General features: G+C 43.2%; 1 protein-coding gene across 3 annotated transcripts; it reads left to right on the forward strand.

The window, feature by feature from the left end:
- The first annotated feature begins 21 nt into the window (after positions 1–21).
- On the forward strand, positions 22–17,641 carry LOC129826677 (volume-regulated anion channel subunit LRRC8A-like). 3 transcript variants are annotated; one of them, XM_055887657.1, is made up of 8 exons: positions 22–134; positions 958–1,089; positions 10,688–10,832; positions 11,018–12,181; positions 12,436–12,763; positions 12,949–13,139; positions 14,102–14,392; positions 14,961–17,641. In XM_055887657.1, the coding sequence occupies exons 3-8, from the start codon at positions 10,695–10,697 to the stop codon at positions 15,234–15,236; spliced, it is 2,388 nt and encodes a 795-aa protein (XP_055743632.1). In that variant the 5' UTR covers positions 22–134; positions 958–1,089; positions 10,688–10,694; the 3' UTR covers positions 15,237–17,641. The 3 variants fall into 3 exon arrangements, with proteins under 3 accessions (XP_055743632.1, XP_055743631.1, XP_055743633.1); XM_055887656.1 differs by having other exon boundaries at positions 958–1,052; XM_055887658.1 differs by lacking the exons at positions 22–134; positions 958–1,089 and adding an exon at positions 1,126–1,252.
- Positions 17,642–20,541: the final 2,900 nt, after the last annotated feature.

Genomic DNA, 20,541 nt, shown 5'->3' on the forward strand with positions numbered 1-20,541 from the left:
CAGGCTGCAATGCTCAACGACAACAGATGAAAAGAAGGCAACACTAGCTAGCTAAAATTAGCTAGCCCCACACCATCATGTATTTCTGTTAGCCTGTGGTGTTCGCCAGCCTTGCTGCAGTGGAGCAAAACTGAGTAAGTTGTCTAGTAACTAGACTATAGTTAGTTAAAACGATAGTCAAGATGGGCCTTACTTCTCTGAGAGTTGTTTATGGTAATGCCGGTCGAGCTAACGTTTTAATGCTAAGAAATGTCAGCTAGCAAGCTACGCTAGCTAACGTTATAGCTAGCTAACCAGTTTAACTATAACTGGTGTATGTTTCTAAGCTAGCCATCACTGAAATTATAACATCAATAGCTACACACTGTCTAATTGATCATCGATTAAAGGCTATCTAGCAGCTGAACTTCTCAATCGTCTGCATCATATACCGGTTTTATCTGGCATGACTTGGCCAACTAGCTACTGTAGCTAGTTAGCTATCATTAGTTACCTAGCTAGCTGTCATTTACGTTAGTTACTAAATGTATATGACAAGGCTAGATAGTTAGCAGGGTAAATAATGTATCTAGACTGTCTAGCTAGAGTATTTCACCATGGAGATTGCAATTGTCTCTTGAATTTCATGAGATCATCCATGTGTTTTGAACTTTGCAAACTGGTCACATCATCAGACTCCAGAATAAGCCATGTCATGTAATGTGTGTGTCACCCTTTCAAGTGCTTAAATCCACATGTCTTCCCAGGCATGTGATTTCAACTTTGGGAATGGGATGTCAGACTTATGTAAGCTTAAGCTGTTAGTGTTGTATACAAGCCTACATCTTGCCAGTCTGTTTGCTAGCTAGTGAGTTTGTCTGATAGGTATTAACCCCAGTGCTACAAGACCAGACATTAAATAGTTGCTTGCTAGGCCTAATTAGGCTTATTCCTCTTCCAATTTCCTTCCGTTTTCAGATTAGGCACCCATTCCTATGGAGATAGAAGACACCTGGGCTCATGAGGATCGATGGGCTTTCACTGAGTGGGATATCCACCAACGACCACACCAGGTACCGAAGTACAGATCACACCAGTATCAACACTGTGGTAAGAGCTCCAGAGTGGAGCAGTGGTCTAAGGCACTGCATCTCAGTGCAAGAAGCGTCACAACGGGCCCTGGTTCGAATCCAGGCTGTAACACATCTGGCTGTGATTGGAAGTCCCATAGGGCGGCGCACAATTGGCCCAGCGTAATCCGGGTTTGGCCGGGGTAGGCCGTCATTGTAAATACGAATTTGTTCTTAACTGACTTGCCTAGTTAAATAAAAAAAAGAGCAGATGCCTAGATACCTGCACAGTTAACAGAAATTAGGCTAGTCTCCCAGAGATGTCATCTAGCCATGTTTCTAACTCTTCAATTATCTGTGCAGTACTCAGAATTATTGTGTACCTCATATTACATAAGAATATGAAGTTTGGTCATTCATGTGGCTACTCTCACTCACTGAGTGCTGTCTTTTTGTGCTTCTATTGGCCCTGTAGAAAGAAAAGTTTTACAAATCAGTGCGTTTTGTCAGTACTCTAATGGGTTGTCTGGTCTCTGAATTGGACTGAATTGTTGTGACAATGACATTGTGTGTGGGAGTAGGTTGGAGGTCTGACTGGGCTGGGCTAGGCTGTAGTGGGGCTAGGCAGGCGTCGAATTCTCATCTCCACAGGAAGTCTGTCTGTTTTATCTGTCTTCCTCACTGAACACAGGCAGCGACAGATAGCCAACTCCCAGTCTTGTGGGAATGAGTGAGGAGGGCAGGGATGATATTTTCAGGAATATGTTCTTTAGAATATGTTACGAAATAAACGTTGCAAGTAACAAAGTTGGCAATAACGAACACATGTGGATTCTTCAATCCTACAGCTTTTTATGTGCTTTATTTATTACTTTGCAGCAGAATTTTTGAAACACGTTCTAAAGAACTAAATAACATATTCCGGAAATAGAATGACCATCCAGAGAGGAGAAGGGCTATTAGGTTCCTTCCAATGTTCCTTCTAGGTAGACCAGCAGGAGACACGGGGTACAGTGTTGAGCCTACTGGGAGACAGGAGCTGGAGACACAGTGTTGAGCCTACTGGGAGACAGGAGCTGAAGACACAGTGTTGAGCCTACTGGGAGACAGGAGCTGGAGACACAGTGTTGAGCCTACTGGGAGACAGGAGCTGTAGACACAGTGTTGAGCCTACTGGGAGACAGGAGCTGGAGACACAGTGTTGAGCCTACTGGGAGACAGGAGCAGGAGATACAGTGTTGAGCCTACTAGGAGACAGGAGCTGGAGACACAGTGTTGAGCCTACTGGGAGACAGGAGCAGGAGATACAGTGTTGAGCCTACTAGGAGACAGGAGCTGGAGATACAGTGTTAAGCCTACTAGGAGACAGGAGCTGGAGATACAGTGTTGAGTCTACTGGAGACAGGAGCAGGAGATACAGTGTTGAGCCTACTGGAGACAGGAGCAGGAGATACAGTGTTGAGCCTACTGGAGACAGGAGCTGGCGATACAGTGTTGAGCCTACTGGGAGACAGGAGCTGGAGATACAGTGTTGAGTCTACTGGAGACAGGAGCTGGCGATACAGTGTTGAGCCTACTAGGAGACAGGAGCAGGAGATACAGTGTTGAGTCTACTAGGAGACAGGAGCTGGAGATACAGTGTTAAGCCTACTAGGAGACAGGAGCTGGAGATACAGTGTTGAGTCTACTGGAGACAGGAGCTGGCGATACAGTGTTGAGCCTACTGGAAACAGACAGTCAGCGCCGCCTCCTCCTCCTCTAAGGTAAACAGGATCTCCTCCTGAAGGTCGCTGGGAGACAATACCCTGGGTATTATTATGGGAAACGACTAAGAATAGATAACGAAAGTAAGGTGGCTGTCGTGCCTGTGGTTTGTGTTTGGATAGGACGAGCCAAAACGGAAGATTTGTCTATAGAAGTGTTACAGTTGTGAAGATAATGTTCTTGGTGAGAGTGGCACGCAAGTGAAAGAGCGGGACACATGGTAAAATGTCAGAGGTTTATCAGTCTGTCTATCTTCATGGTAGTTAAGTATTGGAGTTGAAGGCCTAAATAGAGAAGGCATATTTTGTATGCTGTTCATAAATGGAGACTTACTGTTCTACTGTATTTTATTCCAGATTTTGTAAGTATCATTTCTTCTACTTTAAAATGTGGAATATTGGACATGTAGGATAACTAGACTGCATTTTTTTTTCTGTTAGTTTCGATTTTCTGTCACTTGTGTCTCCTATCTATTCTGGAATGTTTTAATTCTGGAATGTTTTAATGATCTGCCAACTACCTTCCCCATAGCTTTTGTTATACATTCATCTCACTACCTTGTTCTTCTCACTGCATGTAAACACTTCAATATTGTTCCTCTTCTATTTTCCAAGTACACTGCTCAAAAAGATAAAGGGAACACTTAAACAACACAATGTAACTCCAAGTCAATCACACTTCTGTGAAATCAAACTGTCCACTTAGGAAGCAACACTGATTGACAATACATTTCACATGCTGTCGTGCAAATGGAATAGACAAAAGGTGGAAATTATAGGCAATTAGTAAGACACCCCCAAAAAAGGAATGGTTCTGCAGGTTGTGACCACACACCACTTCTCAGTTCCTATGCTTCCTGGCTGATGTTTTGGTCACTTTTGAATGCTGGCGGTGCTTTCACTCTAGTGGTAGCATGAGACGGAGTCTACAACCCACACAAGTGGCTCAGGTAGTGCAGCTCATCCAGGATGGCACATCAATGCGAGCTGTGGCAAAAAGGTTTGCTGTGTCTGTCAGCGTAGTGTCCACAGCATGGAGGCGCTACCAGGAGACAGGCCAGTACATCAGGAGACGTGGAGGAGGCCGAAGGAGGGCAACAACCCAGAAGCAGGACCGCTACCTCCGCCTTTGTGCAAGGAGGTGCACTGCCAGCGCCCTGCAAAATGACCTCCAGCAGGCCACAAATTTGCATGTGTCTGCTCAAACGGTCAGAAACAGACTCCATGAGGGTGGTATGAGGGCCCGACGTCCACAGGTGGGGGTTGTGCTTACAGCCCAACACCGTGCAGGACATTTGGCATTTGCCAGAGAACACCAAGATTGGCAAATTCGCCATCTGTGCTCTTCACAGATGAAAGCAGGTTCACACTGAGCACATGAGCACATGTGACAGACGTGACAGAGTCTGGAGACGCCGTGGAGAACGTTCTGCTGCCTGCAACATCCTCCAGCATGACCGGTTTGGCGATGGGTCAGTCATGGTGTGGGGTGGCATTTCTTTGTGGGCCCGCACAGCCCTCCATGTGCTCGCCAGAGGTAGCCTGACTGCCATTAGGTACCGAGATGAGATCCTCAGACCCCTTGTGAGACCACATGCTGACACATGCACATTTGTGGCCTGCTGGAGGTCATTTTGCAGGGCTCTGGCAGTGCACCTCCTTGCACAAAGGCGGAGGTAGCGGTCCTGCTGCTGGGTTGTTGCCCTCCTACGGCCTCCTCCACGTCTCCTGATGTACTGGCCTGTCTCCTGGTAGCGCTTCCATGCTCTGAACACATAGGAACTGAGGAGCGCCTCCATGCTCTGGACACTACGCTGACAGACACAGCAAACCTTTTTGCCACAGCTCGCATTGATGTGCCATCCTGGATGAACTGCACTACCTGAGTCAGTTGTGTGGGTTGTAGACTCCGTCTCATGCTACCATTAGAGTGAGAGCACCGCCAGCATTCGAAAGTGACCAAAAAATCAGCCAGGAAGCATAGGAACTGAGAAGTGGTCTGTGGTCACCACCTGCAGAATCACTCCTTTTTTGGGGGTGTCTTGCTAATTGCCTATAATTTCCACCTTTTGTCTATTCCATTTGCACAACAGCATGTGAAATTTATTGTCATTTAGTGTTGCTTCCTAAGTGGACAGTTTGATTTCACAGAAGTGTGATTGACTCGGAGTTACATTGTGTTGTTTAAGTGTTCCCTTTATTTTTTTGAGCAGTGCATTTTCATGGCCAGGTCTCTGCGTTTCTTTCTTCATATTTGAAGTGATTTAAACACTTAAATTACTAATCTAACCACTGATGAATTGGATTACTGCTAACTGACTTTGGTCTTCTGAGACATGGTGTGTGTTTTCCAGGGTAATCCAAATTGGTGATGGGGGGAGGGAATTGATACAGTTAAATATCGCAATATTATTTAGGATTATATCAATACTTTGACTCCAACTATTGATTTGTATTTTTTGTTTTGTTAGGTAGCTCTAGTCGGCTATACCTGCACCAGAACTATTTTTCATCCTATAGCTTGTTCTCCATCTTCTTTTTAAATGGTGAGCCAACATGTTTTCAGCACTTTTATTTCCCTGACTGGTCTCTCGGCAGCAGACATACAGTCAGTAAGGATTTGGACAGTGACACAATTTGCATCATTTTGGTTCTGTACTCCACCACAATGGATTTGAAAGGAAACAATCAAGATGTGCTTTATGTGTAGACTTTCATCTTTAATTTAAGGGTTTTGTACAAATTATTACCCGTGTAGGAATTACAACCATTTTTATACATAGCCCCTGAATTTTAGGGGCTCAAAAGTAATTGGACCAACTGACATAATCATAAATTAAATTGTTATTTTTAATACTTGTTTTGCAAATCCTTTGTAGTCAATGACTGCCTGAAGTCTGGAACCCATAGACATCACTAGATGCTGGGTTTCTTCCCTGGTGATGCTCTGCCAGGCCTTTACTGCAGCTGTCTTCAGTTCCTTCTTGTTCTTGGGTGTTTTGTCTTCAGCAAGTGAAATGCATGCTCAATTGGATTCAGGTCAGGTGATTGACTTGGCCATTGCAGAACATTCCAATTCTTTGCCTTAAAAAAGTATTGGGTTGCTTTCGCAGTTTGCTTCGGGTCATTGTCCATCTGAACTGTGAAGTGCCGTCCAAGGAGTTTTGAAGAATTTGGCTGAATCTGAGCAGATAATATAGCCCTAAACACTTCAGAATTCATCCTGCTGCTTTTTTCAGCAGTCACATCATCAATAAATACAAGTGAACCAGTTCCATTGGCAGCCATACATGCCCACGCCATAACACTACCTCCACCATGCTTCACAGATGAGGTGGTATGCTTCAGACCATGAGCAGGTCCTTCCCTTTTCCATACTCTTCTCTTCCCATCATTCTGGTACAAGTTGATCTTCATCTCATCTGTCTATAGGATGTTGTTCCAGAACTGTACAGGCTTTTTTTAGACGTTTTTTGGCAAACCTCTAATCTGGTCTTCCTGTTTTTGAGGCTTACCAATGGTTTACATCTTGTGGTAAACCCTCTGTATTTACTCTGGTGAAGTCTTCTCTTGATTGTTGACTTTGACACAGATACGCCTACCTCCTGGATGGTGTTCCTGATCTGGCCAACTGTTGTGAAGGGGTTTTTCTTCAATCAATCAATTTTATTTTATTTTAATCAATCAATCAATTTTATTTTATATAGCCCTTCGTACATCAGATAATATCTCGAAGTGCTGTACAGAAACCCAGCCTAAAACCCCAAACAGCTAGAATGCAGGTGTAGAAGCACGGTGGCTAGGAAAAACTCCCTAGAAAGGCCAAAACCTAGGAAGAAACCTAGAGAGGAACCAGGCTATGAGGGGTGGCCAGTCCTCTTCTGGCTGTGCCGGGTGGAGATTATAACAAAACTATGCCAAGATGTTCAAAAATGTTCATAAGTGACAAGCATGGTCAAATAATAATCATGAATAATTTTCAGTTGGCTTTTCATAGCTGATCATTAAGAGTTGAAAAACAACAGGTCTGGGACAGGTGGGTGTTCCATAACCGCAGGCAGAACAGCTGAAACTGGAATAGCAGCAAGGCCAGGCGGACTGGGGACAGCAAGGAGTCACCACGGGCGGCAGTCCCGACGCATGGTCCTAGGGCCCAGGTCCTCCGAGAGAAAGAAAGAGAGAAGGAGAAAATTAGAGAGAGCCAAGATTTTCAAAATGTTCATAAATGACAAGCATGGTCAAATAATAATCAGGAATAAATCTCAGTTGGCTTTTCATAGCCGATCATTAAGAGTTGAAAACAGCAGGTCTGGGACAGGTAGGGGTTCCATAACCGCAGGCAGAAGAGTTGAAACTGGAATAGCAGCAAGGCCAGGCGGACTGGGGGCAGCAAGGAGTCACCACGGCCGGTAGTCCCGACGTATGGTCCTAGGGCTCAGGTCCTCCGAGAGAAAGAGAGAAGGAGAAAATTAGAGAGAGCCAAGATTTTCAAAATGTTCATAAATGACAAGCATGGTCAAATAATAATCAGGAATAAATCTCAGTTGGCTTTTCATAGCCGATCATTAAGAGTTGAAAACAGCAGGTCTGGGACAGGTAGGGGTTTCGTAACCGCAGGCAGAAACAGTTGAAACTGGAATAGCAGCAAGGCCAGGTGGACTGGGGACAGCAAGGTGTCAGCATGCCCGGTAGTCCTGACGTATGGTCCTAGGGCTCAGGTTCTCAGAGAGAAAGAGAGAACGAGAGAATTAGAGAGAGCATACTTAAATTCACACAGGACACTGGATAAGACAGGAGAAGTATTCCAGGTATAACCAACTGACCCTAGCCCCCCGACACATAAACTACTGCAGCATAAATACTGGAGGCTGAGACAGGAGCGGTCAGGAGACACTGTGGCCCCATCCGAAGAAACCCCCGGACAGGGCCAAACAGGAAGGATATAACCCCACCCACTCTGCCAAAGCACAGCCCCCACACCACTAGAGGGATATCCTCAACCACCAACTTACAATCCTGAGACAAGGCCGAGTATAGCCCACAAAGGTCTCCACCACAGCACAACCAAGGGGGGGCGCCAACCCAGACAGAAAGTTCACGTCAGTAACTCAACCCACTCAAGTGACGCACCCCTCCTAGGGACGGCATGAAAGAGCACCAGCAAGCCAGTGACTCAGCCCCAGTAACAGGGTTAGAGGCAGAGAATCCCAGTGGAGAGAGGGGAACCGGCCCTGGAGAGACAGCAAGGGCGGTTCGTTGCTCCAGAGCCTTTCCGGGAAAGCACCAGGGAAATAATTAATTATGCACATTTGTGGCCTGCTGGAGGTCATTTTGCAGGGCTCTGGCAGTGCACCTCCTTGCACAAAGGCGGAGGTAGCGGTCCTGCTGCTGGGTTGTTGCCCTCCTACGGCCGCCTCCACGTCTCCTGATGTACTGGCCTGTCTCCTGGTAGCGCTTCCATGCTCTGGACACTACGCTGACAGACACAGCAAACCTTTTTGCCACAGCTCGCATTGATGTGCCATCCTGGATGAACTGCACTACCTGAGCCACTTGTGTAGGTTGTAGACTCCGTCTCATGCTACCACTAGAGTGAGAGCACCGCCAGCATTCAAAAGTGACCAAAACATCAGCCAGGAAGCATAGGAACTGGGAAGTGGTCTGTGATCACCACCTGCAGAACCATTCCTTTTTTGGGGGTGTCTTACTAATTGCCTATAATTTCCACCTTTTGTCTATTCCATTTGCACAACAGCATGTTAAATGTATTGTCAATCAGTTTTGCTTCCTAAGTGGACAGTTTGATTTCACAGAAGTGTGATTGACTTGGAGTTACATTGTGTTGTTTAAGTGTTCCCTTTATTTTTTTGAGCAGTGTATATGGCAAATAGAAATCCAATATGGATGGTGTTAAGAGATAGATGGGAGGGGTTGAATGGAGCTGAAGGTTGGGACTAATAACAACAAGATAACTAATGTAAAACATACTGTGTCCTTCTAATAACAACTAATAACTCATGTAAAACATACTGTGTCCGTAAACGTATATAGGTTTAGAACTTTTTTGAAGGAGCACAGTTTGAAAGATATGGCAAATAGAACCGGATGGACATCAGAAATAGATGGGAGAGATTGAGGGTGAGTAAGGACAGGAGTAAAAACAAACAAAATGAAACTATTGTTAAATAGATTGTGTCCAAAAAATGTATATAGTATGTATAAGCTGGAAATACAGGCCTGAGCGTTGTTGTTCACTAGTTTGCTCCGATTGGGTGAAGGGTGGTAGGGTTGGAGGATAATAAAGGAAATATATATATATGTATGTATGTATGTGTGTGTGTGTGTGTGTGTGTGTGTGTGTGTGTGGGATTGGAAATGATGCAGACAATTACATTGATGGAAGCTACAATCTATCTACAATATTAAAGCCGATCTACCTCCTAAAAAAATGCCTCTAGACCATTTATCTGCTTACTTGTAAATTAACTAATGAGGGAATAAAACACACCTGGCCATGGAACAGCTGAGCAGCCAATTGTCCAATTACTTTTGGTCCCTTGAAAAGGGGGGGGACCACATTAAAAAGTGCTTTAATTCCCACCTCGTTCACACAATTTGGATGTAAATACCTCAAATTAAAGCTGAAGGTCTGCACTTTCAGCTGATATTCATTATTTAATTTAAACTCCAATATGCTGTGATCGACAGCTAAAATAATAATAACTTGGTCAATGTCCAAATATTTATGGCCTGGCTGTATAGTGAGCAATATGTTTGGGACATCAAATAGCAATCAAATCGCAATATTGAATCAGGTGAATCGCAATATATGTATGGTATTGCGATTTAATATAATATTGTGAGGTCCCTGGCAATTCCCAGCCCAACACACACACCCTGCCAGCCCTAATGAAAATGCTGTCCCAAACCCTGCCATATGGCAGCTAGATTAACTGGACCTGTTTAACAATAGTGAAATCAATAGCAAACCAGCCAATATAGGTGTCAGAACATGCATGTGGTAGTCAGTCTATTCAATTACTATACCTCTTCAACTGAATCCATCTGGTTGCCTATTATCGGATGCATGACCCGGTTAGCATTGCTGCTATTGATTCAGAGGGGTTGGGTTAAATACGGAAGACCTATTTCGGTTGAATGCATTCAGTTGTGCAGTTGACCAGGTATCTCCCTTTTCTGATGCCGTCAGTACAGAATATGTGTTACACATTACATTCATTTGACATAGGATGCTTGTTTTGTTCATGGAGTTCCAGAGGCAAGAGCTATGGTAGTCTTCATTGATTTGAGTGTTAAAAGAAGACGGGAATGGCTGTTACTAATTGCGGTAGCTAATCTATATATGTTCCGGATGCAATAGATTTTTTTTTATGGCACAAAACAGATTTCCCTATTTTAATGTAGTAGACAATTTATTAGTGGCGAGTGCACCGTTATTTTATTGGACCTCATTTTTAAATGCCAAGTATTTCAGAAATTCAGAATTGCTCTTCTGCAATTTGATCATAAAAAAATGTTGAATTTGAAATTATGAAACCTCCTGTCTGTCATACTATGGGTGGCAGGTAGCCTAGTGGTTAAAGCGTTGGGCCAATAACCGAAAGGTCGCTAGTTCAAATCCCCAATCCGACAAGGTGAAAAATCCATCTGTGACCTTGAGCAAGGCACTTAACCCTAATTGCTCCAGGGCCGCCATCGTGACCCAACTCTCGTAGGGTGTCAGAGGGAGAGTTGGGGTTTGCAAAAAAACACATTTCCAATTCACACATGCGTGTAATACATACTTGTACATGTGTGAAACAGGATAAATATAACCACCCACCTAATTATTATTATTATCTCTCCTCTTCCCAGATAAGCCATGATCCCCATCACTGAGCTGCGTTACTTTGTAGACTGCCAGCCGGCCTACCGCATCCTGAAGCCATGGTGGGACGTCTTCACCGACTACATCTCCATCGTCATGCTCATGATCGCCGTGTTCGGGGGCACTCTGCAGGTCCGTTAGAGGACATTCCCTTTTTTTCCTATGTACTTGATCTTGTTTTTGTTCAGCTTCTGTTACAAATCAATTTAAAGTGTTATTTGTAATATGCACAGGAGACAGCATAGTATGCACACACTACAGTAAAATGCTTACTTTACTATTGTCCATGTACTTAAAATGCTTTTGCTTCATTCTAGGTCACCCAGGACAAGATGATCTGCCTGCCTTGCAAGTGGGTGGTCAACCAGACCTGCAGGAGGTATTTCAACGCTACTCTGTCGGCCCCGCTCTTGTTGGAGCCCAAAGGGATCCAATACAACCTGGATCGCCACCAGTACAACTACGTAGACGCTGTGTGCTACGAGAACCGCCTGCACTGGTTTGCCAAGTACTTCCCCTACCTGGTGCTACTGCATACCCTCATCTTCCTGGCCTGCAGTAACTTCTGGTTCAAGTTCCCCCGGACTAGCTCCAAACTGGAGCACTTTGTGTCCATCTTACTCAAGTGTTTTGACTCTCCCTGGACCACCAGGGCTCTGTCTGAGACGGTGGTGGAGGAACGCGACCCCAAGCCCCACAAGATGAACGGCTCCATGGATAAGAAGGCGTCGTTTGTCAGCGAGGACGTGGAGGCCAGCGTCCCCATGCTCCAAAAGACAAAGTCTCGCCTGGAGCAGGGGATCGTGGACCGCACTGAGACAGGTGTACTGGATAAGAAAGAGGGCGAACAGGCAAAAGCTCTGTTCGAAAAGGTGAAAAAGTTCCGCATACACGTGGAAGAGGGAGACATTGTGTACAGGCTCTACATCCGACAGACTATTATCAAAGTCATTAAGTTCATTTTTATTATCTGCTATACGGGGTATTATGTGCACAATATTCAGTTCAGCGTGGACTGTAGTGTGGATATAGAGAGCCTCACAGGGTACAGCATGTATCGTTGTGCTCATCCTCTGGCCACTCTGTTTAAGATCCTAGCCTGCGTCTACATCAGCTTAGTGGGGGTTTACGGATTAATTTGCATGTACACTCTCTGTTGGATGCTGCGGCGCTCGCTGAAGAAATACTCCTTCGAGTCGATACGAGAGGAGAGCAGTTACAGCGACATACCGGACGTGAAGAACGACTTTGCTTTCATGCTGCACATGATTGACCAGTACGACCCTCTGTACTCCAAACGCTTTGCTGTCTTCCTGTCCGAGGTGAGCGAGAACAAGCTGCGGCAGCTCAACCTGAACAACGAGTGGACTCTGGACAAACTGAGGCAGAGAATCACCAATAACTCCCAGGAGAAGCTGGAGCTGCACCTCTTCATGCTGAGCGGCATCCCAGACACAGTGTTTGACCTGATAGAGCTGGAGGTAGTTTGTGTAGAGTGTATTCCATTTTGTCCACGTGCCTTGACTTGGTCTATTTTTGAATGCACACACTGTAGAAACTTTGTGATTTGTTGTACATTATAGGAAAAGTACTCGCACATCTGGTGTGTCGGAATAATTACACGATGTCTTAAAAGAAGAAACTTGTACACTGCTCCTGCCAATGTCACTTCAGTTTATTGAGCTTAGATATCGGCCTCTCGGTCCAAATGTATTATTTTTTGTTATTATTGTAGGTACTGAAGCTGGAGCTCATTCCAGACATCACCATCCCTCCTATCATCGCCCAGCTGGTCAACCTGAAGGAGATGTGGCTGTACCATACCCCGGCTAAGATCGAGGCTCCCGCCTTGGCCTTCCTCAGGGAGAACCTCAAGTCCCTCCACATCAAGTTCACCGACATCAAGGAGATCCCTCTGTGGATCTACAGCCTGAAGAACCTGAACGAGCTGCACCTGACGGGGAACCTGAGCGCAGAGAACAACCGATACATTGTTATTGATGGGCTACGGGAGCTGAAGAGGCTCAAGGTGCTCCGGCTGAAGAGTAACCTTACCAAGCTACCTCAGGTATTTGTTTCTTTTTTTTTTATCTTCCTCACTCTATCTTTTGATCTTGTCTTTGTTTGTTTTTATGTAATTTATAGTTTGAATCATTTGGTTTGGGAGAGGAGCCCCTGTCAAACCCTGTTGTTTTCCCCCCTCTCCCTGCACTGTAATATTTCACCTTTTATGTATGATGTTCTTCACCTCAGGTGGTGACGGACGTGGGGGTGCACCTCCAGAAGCTGTCAGTCAACAACGAGGGCACCAAGCTGATGGTCCTCAACAGCCTGAAGAAGATGGTGAACCTGACTGAACTGGAGCTGATCCGTTGTGACTTAGAACGCATCCCACACTCCATCTTCAGCCTGCACAACTTGCAGGAGATTGACCTCAAGGTTCGTTTGTCATTGCTGTTTATTACGTTCCATTAATGTTGCAACATTCTTGTAACTTTCCCAAATTTCCCTGGTTTCCCAGAAATCCTGGTTGCAGGATTTGAGATTGTGTGCTTATTCTCTCCTCATTCCAGGAATCTGCCAATTGAGATTTCAGGAAAACCAGGGAATTTTGGGAACGTTACAAGAATTTTGCAACCCTGCGTTCAGTGTACTTTTAATTTGTGTTCTCACCAATTGTATTACGTGATTCTATTGTTTTTATTCATCTTGGGGATTTTATTATATAAGTGACTGGTTTCCCGGACACATTAAGCGGACTCTCACACCAAATTGATTTGGAGCGTTTTTTCTGAATTCTGCTACTTTTCCTCCCTTAGTTCGGTTAGTTTGGGCTAGTGTGAACACTCTGTCTGCACTCAGGAATGCACTAAACAACGCACATGGTTCGCTCAAAAAGGAAAATCTCGGTCTGATTAATTTCGTACCGTGGTGCGGTTCGCTGCCGGTGAGAATGCAGTCCAGACTAAACACAGGAAAATAACCAGTGCTGCGCAGTATTATTGGTTGCTTGACTGAGAGCATTTGATGAAGTGCATGCAGTACCATAACTTGATATCTCTGAAACATTCTGTGAGTAGCTGCACATTTATGACCACATCCAATCAGATTAGGGGGACTGGGGCTATACCGGGGATATAGGCTACTGAATATAGACTATTCAAATCACACTTTAATTGTCACATGCGCCAAATACAAGCGGTAGTGTACGTACATATATGTATGTATGTGTAACAAATAATCAAACTCTGATTCGAACTACAGCTAAGTGAAAACCTGTGTGAAAATGCCCCAAATCTAGTCCAGGACTAATCTTAATCTGTGTCAGGGAAACTGGCCCTGTATTTATTAAATGTTTTTGTATGTATGAATGAAATGTATTATTATTGTCATCATTGAAGGACAACAACCTGAAGACCATCGAGGAGATCATCAGCTTCCAGCACCTGCACCGGCTGGTCTGCCTTAAACTCTGGTACAACCAGATCGCCTACATTCCCATCCAGATCGGCACCCTCAACAACATGGAGAGGCTCTATCTGAACAGGAACAAGATCCATAAGATCCCCAGCCAGCTGTTCTACTGTCGGAAGCTGCGCTTCCTGGACCTGAGCCACAACAACCTCACCTACATCCCAGCAGACGTGGGGTACCTGCAGAACCTCCAGTACCTGGTAGTCACTGCTAACAGAGTGAGTGCTTTCCTTTTCACATTTGGTTTGTTGTACAAACATTTCTGAGGGTGTATTCTGGATTAGTTATGAGGAAAGTGTTGTCTGTAGCCGTGTTGACTCATCTGAGAACTGTGAATCAAATCCCATTAACATATTGTGCAGTGATAGTGACGTCCACCTGACACTATAACATATTGTGCAGTGATAGTCACGTCCACCTGACACTATAACATATTGTGCAGTGATAGTCACGTCCACCTGACACTATAACATATTGTGAGGTGATAGTCACGTCCACCTGACACTATAACATATTGTGAGGTGATAGTCACGTCCACCTGACACTATAACATATTGTGAGGTGATAGTCACGTCCACCTGACACTATAACATATTTTGAGGTGATAGTGACGTCCACCTGACACTATAACATATTGTGAGGTGATAGTCACGTCCACCTGACACTATAACATATTTTGAGGTGATAGTGACGTCTACCTGACACTATAACATATTTTGAGGTGATAGTCACGTCTACCTGACACTACCTCTCGATCCCACTTTTCTTTCTTTTCGCCCCACTTAGATTGAGACCCTGCCCAACGAGCTGTTCCAGTGTAAAAAGCTCCGTACTCTGAACCTGGGTAACAACTGCCTGACGTCTCTGCCGTCACGCTTCGGGGAGCTGACGGCGCTGACCCAGCTGGAGCTGAGGGGGAATAGACTGGACTGTCTGCCCGTAGAGCTGGGGGAATGCAGGCAGTTGAAGAAGACGGGCCTGGTGGTGGAGGAGGACCTCTTCAACACCCTGCCCACCGAGGTGAAGGAGCAGATGTGGAAGGTGGACAAGGAGACTGCCTGAGTAAATAAGGGGTTGAAGGATGGTAACTCAGTCGAAACAGACACAGGCCGGACACCTGGAAGACTGAAGAGGACTAGAGAGGACTACACAGACTCGGACAGCTCGCTAACAGAGCAGCCCCTGCTCACTCTGACTGTACTCTACTCTACTGCAGGGATGCTTTTCAAGGGAATCAAAGTCCCACCGCCATGCCACTTTTTTTCCCAAACGTAAAAAAAGATACAAAAAAGTCTGCCGTGGCATACAGTGTGTGCTTTGAACAAGATGATGAGAGATGTCAGCTCGACTGTGTTGCACGTGAGGATACAAAATGCTAATGCCATATTCCTGTAAGAGAAGGGACTCTGCAGGTGGGCAGTGTAATTGTCATTCAGGCAGGGTATATTATCCTGTTACATACAGTACAATAGGCCCCCCTTGATAGATTCTAGTCCATAGGGTGCTAAGTGGCAATAGTTAGTTGCCCACTCAGTATGTGCCATGAGATGGTGTATAGCTACTGTCAGCAATGACAGGAGGAAGAAGCTCCATTAAAGGAGGATTCTCCAAGATCTCTGGTCCTGTGTTCATTACTCTAGTGTGTGTGTGTGGTCCATTACATTCATAACAGAAAGTATCTTAAATGGGGAATTTTCCACTCAAAATTGGACGGACCTAGCTGAATTTGTCAAATCAAATAATGTTGTAGCGGCCAGGTCTTTATTCCTTGCTCACTGACTGACATTTTAGTTAATATGTTTTACAAAGTGCTTAAGAACAGCCCTTAGCTGTGGTATATTGGCCATATACCACACCCCCTCGGGCCTTATTGCTTAAATACACCAGTGGGTTTTTTTCTCCAGTGGCAATTCGGCAAATTGTTGTTTTATCAGTAAGTTATGTCAAAGTAAACGTAGCCGACGACTGCTATACAATCCATTTATATTACTCCTCCTATGCATCAGCACTGGAATGTGCTGCTTAAATCAGATAAAATGTCTGTAAGTAGCTGAGGGATGGGGCTGGAGAATTGTAACCACTCTCAAATTCATTGGCGGAGCCATGCAACCATGGACTAAGCATTCTCAGTCTCAATGGAAATTCTCCTTTTTGAAAGAGGTTTTTATTCCAGGACTAAGATTAATCTGAGTTATATTATTCAAGAATCAATGGGTGTATATATCATTCATTTATAAGTCCACAAATAGATATAGCAATTACAGATAGACCCTTTCCTCAGCAATCCACTGCTGATGACATTGACAATCACCTCTTATTTCATGGTGTTATCTCAGACATACTTGTCTCTTAATGGAATTATGCAAATATTCATGCTAGACTAGATAGTGAGACAAGACTAACAGAAGGGATCTGTTTTTTAGACACATTAGTCCAGGCCTAAAAACCATTCTCAGTCTCAATGGAATAGGTTTTGAAATAGGTTTTTATTCAAGGACTAAGATTAATCTGAGTTATATTATCCAAGAATCATTGGGTATATATCATTAATTTATAACTCCACAAATGGATATAGCAATTGCAGATAGCCCCTTTAAGCATATTTCATAGTTATGTCAGGGATCATTTTAGTTTTTTTGCGTACAAAGTAACCACACATATGAAATATATTGTACTGAACAAACATATATAAGCAACATGCACAACTTTCAAAGATTTGACTGAGTTACAGTTCATATGAGGAAATCAGTCAATTACAATAAATTAATTAGGTCCTAATCTATGGATTTCACATGACTGGGGATACATGTATGCATCTGTAGGGGCGTGGATCAGAAAACCAGTCAGTAACTGGTGTGACCATCATTTGCCTCATGCAGCGCGACACATCTCCTTCACATCAGGCTGTTGCCTGTGGAATGTTGTCCCACTCCTCTTCAATGGCTGTGCAATGTTGCTGGATATTTGTGGAAACTGGAACACGCTGTTGATTCAGAGCATCCCAAACCCCACCGCCACCATCTCTTCACAACGTTGACATCTGCAAACCACTCGCCCACAGGACGCCATACATGTGGTCTGAGGTTCTCAGGCTGGTTGGACCTACTGCCAAATTCTCTAAAATGACATTGAAGGTGGTTTATGGTAGAGAAATTAACAATCTCTGGCAACAGCTCTGGTGGACATTCCTGAAATCAGCATGCCAATTGCACGCTCCCTCAACTTGAGACGTCTATTGCATTGTGTTGTGTGACAAAACTGCACATTTTATGTTGTGTGACAAAACTGCACATTTTAGAGTGGCCTTTCATTGTCCCCAGCACAAGGTGCACTGGTGTAATGATTATGCTGTTTAATCAGCTTCTTGATATGCCACACCTGTCAGGTGGATGGATTATCTTGACAAAGGAGAAATGCTCACTAACAGGGATGTAATCAAATTTCTGCATAAAAAAATATGGAACATTTCTGGGATCTTTTTTTATTTCAACTCATGAAACATGGGACCAACACTGCATCTTGCATTTATATTTCTATTCAGTGCATTAACAATAGCTACCTGGATGGCATCAGCATTGCGTGGATTAATGGCAGTATTTGAAAAGAATGGTCATAACAGGTTGAATTCAATCAAACCCACACTATAGTATTTCCACTTCTGGGGTCTATATAATACAGCATATTATAGTTGAGGCGACTGAATAAACAAGATGAATCACAATAGACAGATTTGATTCAATCTGTCCCTTTGTCAGGCTACCACAGTGAAGCATAGCCATCACTATGAAGCGATCTTGCTGACTACATTATGTTCATTTTCAGAATTAAGTACCAAAATTGAGTTCGGATTTGAAATAAAAATGTTATTGGTCACGTACACATATTTAGTAGATGTTATTGGTCACGTACACATATTTAGTAGATGTTATTGGTCACGTACACATATTTAGTAGATGTTATTGGTCACGTACACATATTTAGTAGATGTTATTGGTCACGTACACATATTTAGTAGATGTTATTGGTCACGTACACATATTTAGTAGATGTTATTGGTCACGAACACATATTTAGTAGATGTTATTGCCGGTGTAGCGAAAAGCTCCAATGGTGCAGTAGGATCTACACAAAAATCTAAAAAATAAAATGGAATTAAGAAATATATCAACTTTAGGATGAGCTTTGTCGGAGTGGCATTGACTAGAATACAGTATATACATATGAAATGAGTAAAACAGGATGTAAACTTTATTAAAGTGATCAGGGTTCCATGGGTACTTTGGCCTTGTTAACTTGTACTTAAAGATGGGGATCGATGTTCAAGTTGATCCTTAATGTGTGGGTGCCATATTGAGCTACCGGTTACTACTGTTCATTAGTGTTGATACGCAACCATGAATGGGGCTCTATGCTCTAGTTAAGAGGTTGTTAGTGTGCAGCTGAAATGGCACCCTAAGTAATGCACTGTAGGGAATAGGATGCCATTTCTGATGGACCCTTCAGTTGAGTTTTCATTTCAAACTAGACATTCTAGCTGTTATGAGTCTGACAACCAAATATCTGATCCTCATAGGTCATTCCATATCCATCTATTTGTTCTTCAACTTCTATTTTTGTGAGTAAAATTCTATACCACCCCCGGCATTTCTGGGTTTGTCTCAGTGAGCATGATGATGTTGCGATGATTGTGGACTTCTGTATGCAAGGTCAACGCATGGCTCTGACACAGCAGCACAACACGTGCATAGAGGTGCTGTCTGAAAACAGGGATTATAACACAGATGCAAAGAACATTGCTGTGGATGACATGAAGATTAACAAATTATGCACAGTGATTTTATGACTGAAGGACAACACAAACAACACCGGAATGAAAGCTGGCTATGTAAAGCTGTTCTGCCATTGCTTGTCTATCGCACTTGATGATGGGCAAGTGCAAGAAGTTAAGAAGATTTAAAGCAAAGGAAGATGGGCTCATTGTAATGGTTGGAATGGAATTAATGGAACAGAGTCAAACATATGGAAACCACATGCCTGACTCCATTCCATTGACTCCATTCCAGCCATTACAATGAGCCCGTCCTTCTATAGCTCCTCCCATAAGCCTCCACTGGTATTTATGTTCTTAAAAGGTTATTATGACATGCACGTTTCCTCAGCAATCCACTGCTGTTGACGTCGACAATCAACTCTTATGTCATACTTGTCTCTTCATGGAATTATGCAAATATTCATGCTAGACTAGATAGTGAGACAAGATTAACAGAAGGGATCTGTTTATTAGACACAGATTAGTCCAGGACTAAAAAGTATTCTCAGTCTCCATGGAAATTCTCCTTTGAAATAGGTTTTTATTCCAAGACTAAGCTTAATCTGTGTCTGGGAAACAGCCCCTAGATGAATGCAGCCCATCATCAAGTGTGAGGTGTCTTGGAGAAAGTGTGTACCCTTGTGTCCTGTGATTGGATGGTCAGTATGGAAACTATGCATTCGGTGCACAGTTTGTGTTGAAGTCTGTTAATCGTTGTGTCATCCCATAGAAATCTATTTAAATAAGGGTTTTTATTTATTTTAAATCTATCACTCACTCAATTAATCTTCTTGAAGCAATTAGTATTTTTGTAGATTTTCAGGTTATGTCTACATTTTTTATTTTTTTTTTATTTTGGATTTTGTGTTCTGTATAGCATAATCAAGTGTTGAATGCAATACCTAATTATGTTGAATAGTTATTCATTAGAAAAATAGTTGCACTTACACATTTTTCTGACCATTTTTCTTCAGTGTTGACAGTTATTATTAGTACAGTACACTATAACCTCAGGAAATGTACATTTCAGTTTTATTCTTGCATTTTTTTGGTGTTGCTTTAATAGCATTTTTTTTACTACTATTTTTATGTTCATTTAAACAGTTGTTATACCACACATTTTTATAATTATATATGTTTTGAAAAATGTTCTAGTCAATATGATTTAATATATTTAATATTAATTGTAGCTTCAAAATGATATTTAGAACTTTGAAAAATAAAAATAAAGCACTTTTGTTTCTGAAATCATACATCACATATGTGTCAATCGATATATTTTGTGTGTATTCATTTGTGTTGTTTCCTTTGTTGCTCACTTTAATTAAGAGTATGGAAGAAATTGATGTGTACAGTATATGTTTTAGAGCCATCAGAGATGTACAGTAGACCCTACACCTACCACAATCCCATGTAGTTCTATTTTTAAACTGGAATGTCATCCTCCAACATGTTTTTTTTACACCATATTTTGTTTTTAAATCAAATTCCTCATCTAAGAGACTGACACCCCCCATTTTACTACTAGTAAGTAGTGTATCAGCAGCATTAACTTTG

The sequence above is a fragment of the Salvelinus fontinalis genome, chromosome 28 (assembly GCF_029448725.1).
Source record: "Salvelinus fontinalis isolate EN_2023a chromosome 28, ASM2944872v1, whole genome shotgun sequence".
In the NCBI taxonomy this organism is placed as follows: Eukaryota; Metazoa; Chordata; class Actinopteri; order Salmoniformes; family Salmonidae; genus Salvelinus; species Salvelinus fontinalis.

Excerpts from the sequence above, each read along its gene's own strand:
- LOC129826677 (XM_055887657.1), top strand. The coding sequence starts at position 10,695 with ATGATCCCCATCACTGAGCTGCGTTACTTTGTAGACTGCCAGCCGGCC. Across the intron at positions 12,764-12,948 it reads GAGTAACCTTACCAAGCTAC|CTCAGGTGGTGACGGACGTG; the intron begins CTCAGGTATTTG and ends GATGTTCTTCAC. Across the intron at positions 13,140-14,101 it reads TGCAGGAGATTGACCTCAAG|GACAACAACCTGAAGACCAT; the intron begins GTTCGTTTGTCA and ends TCATCATTGAAG.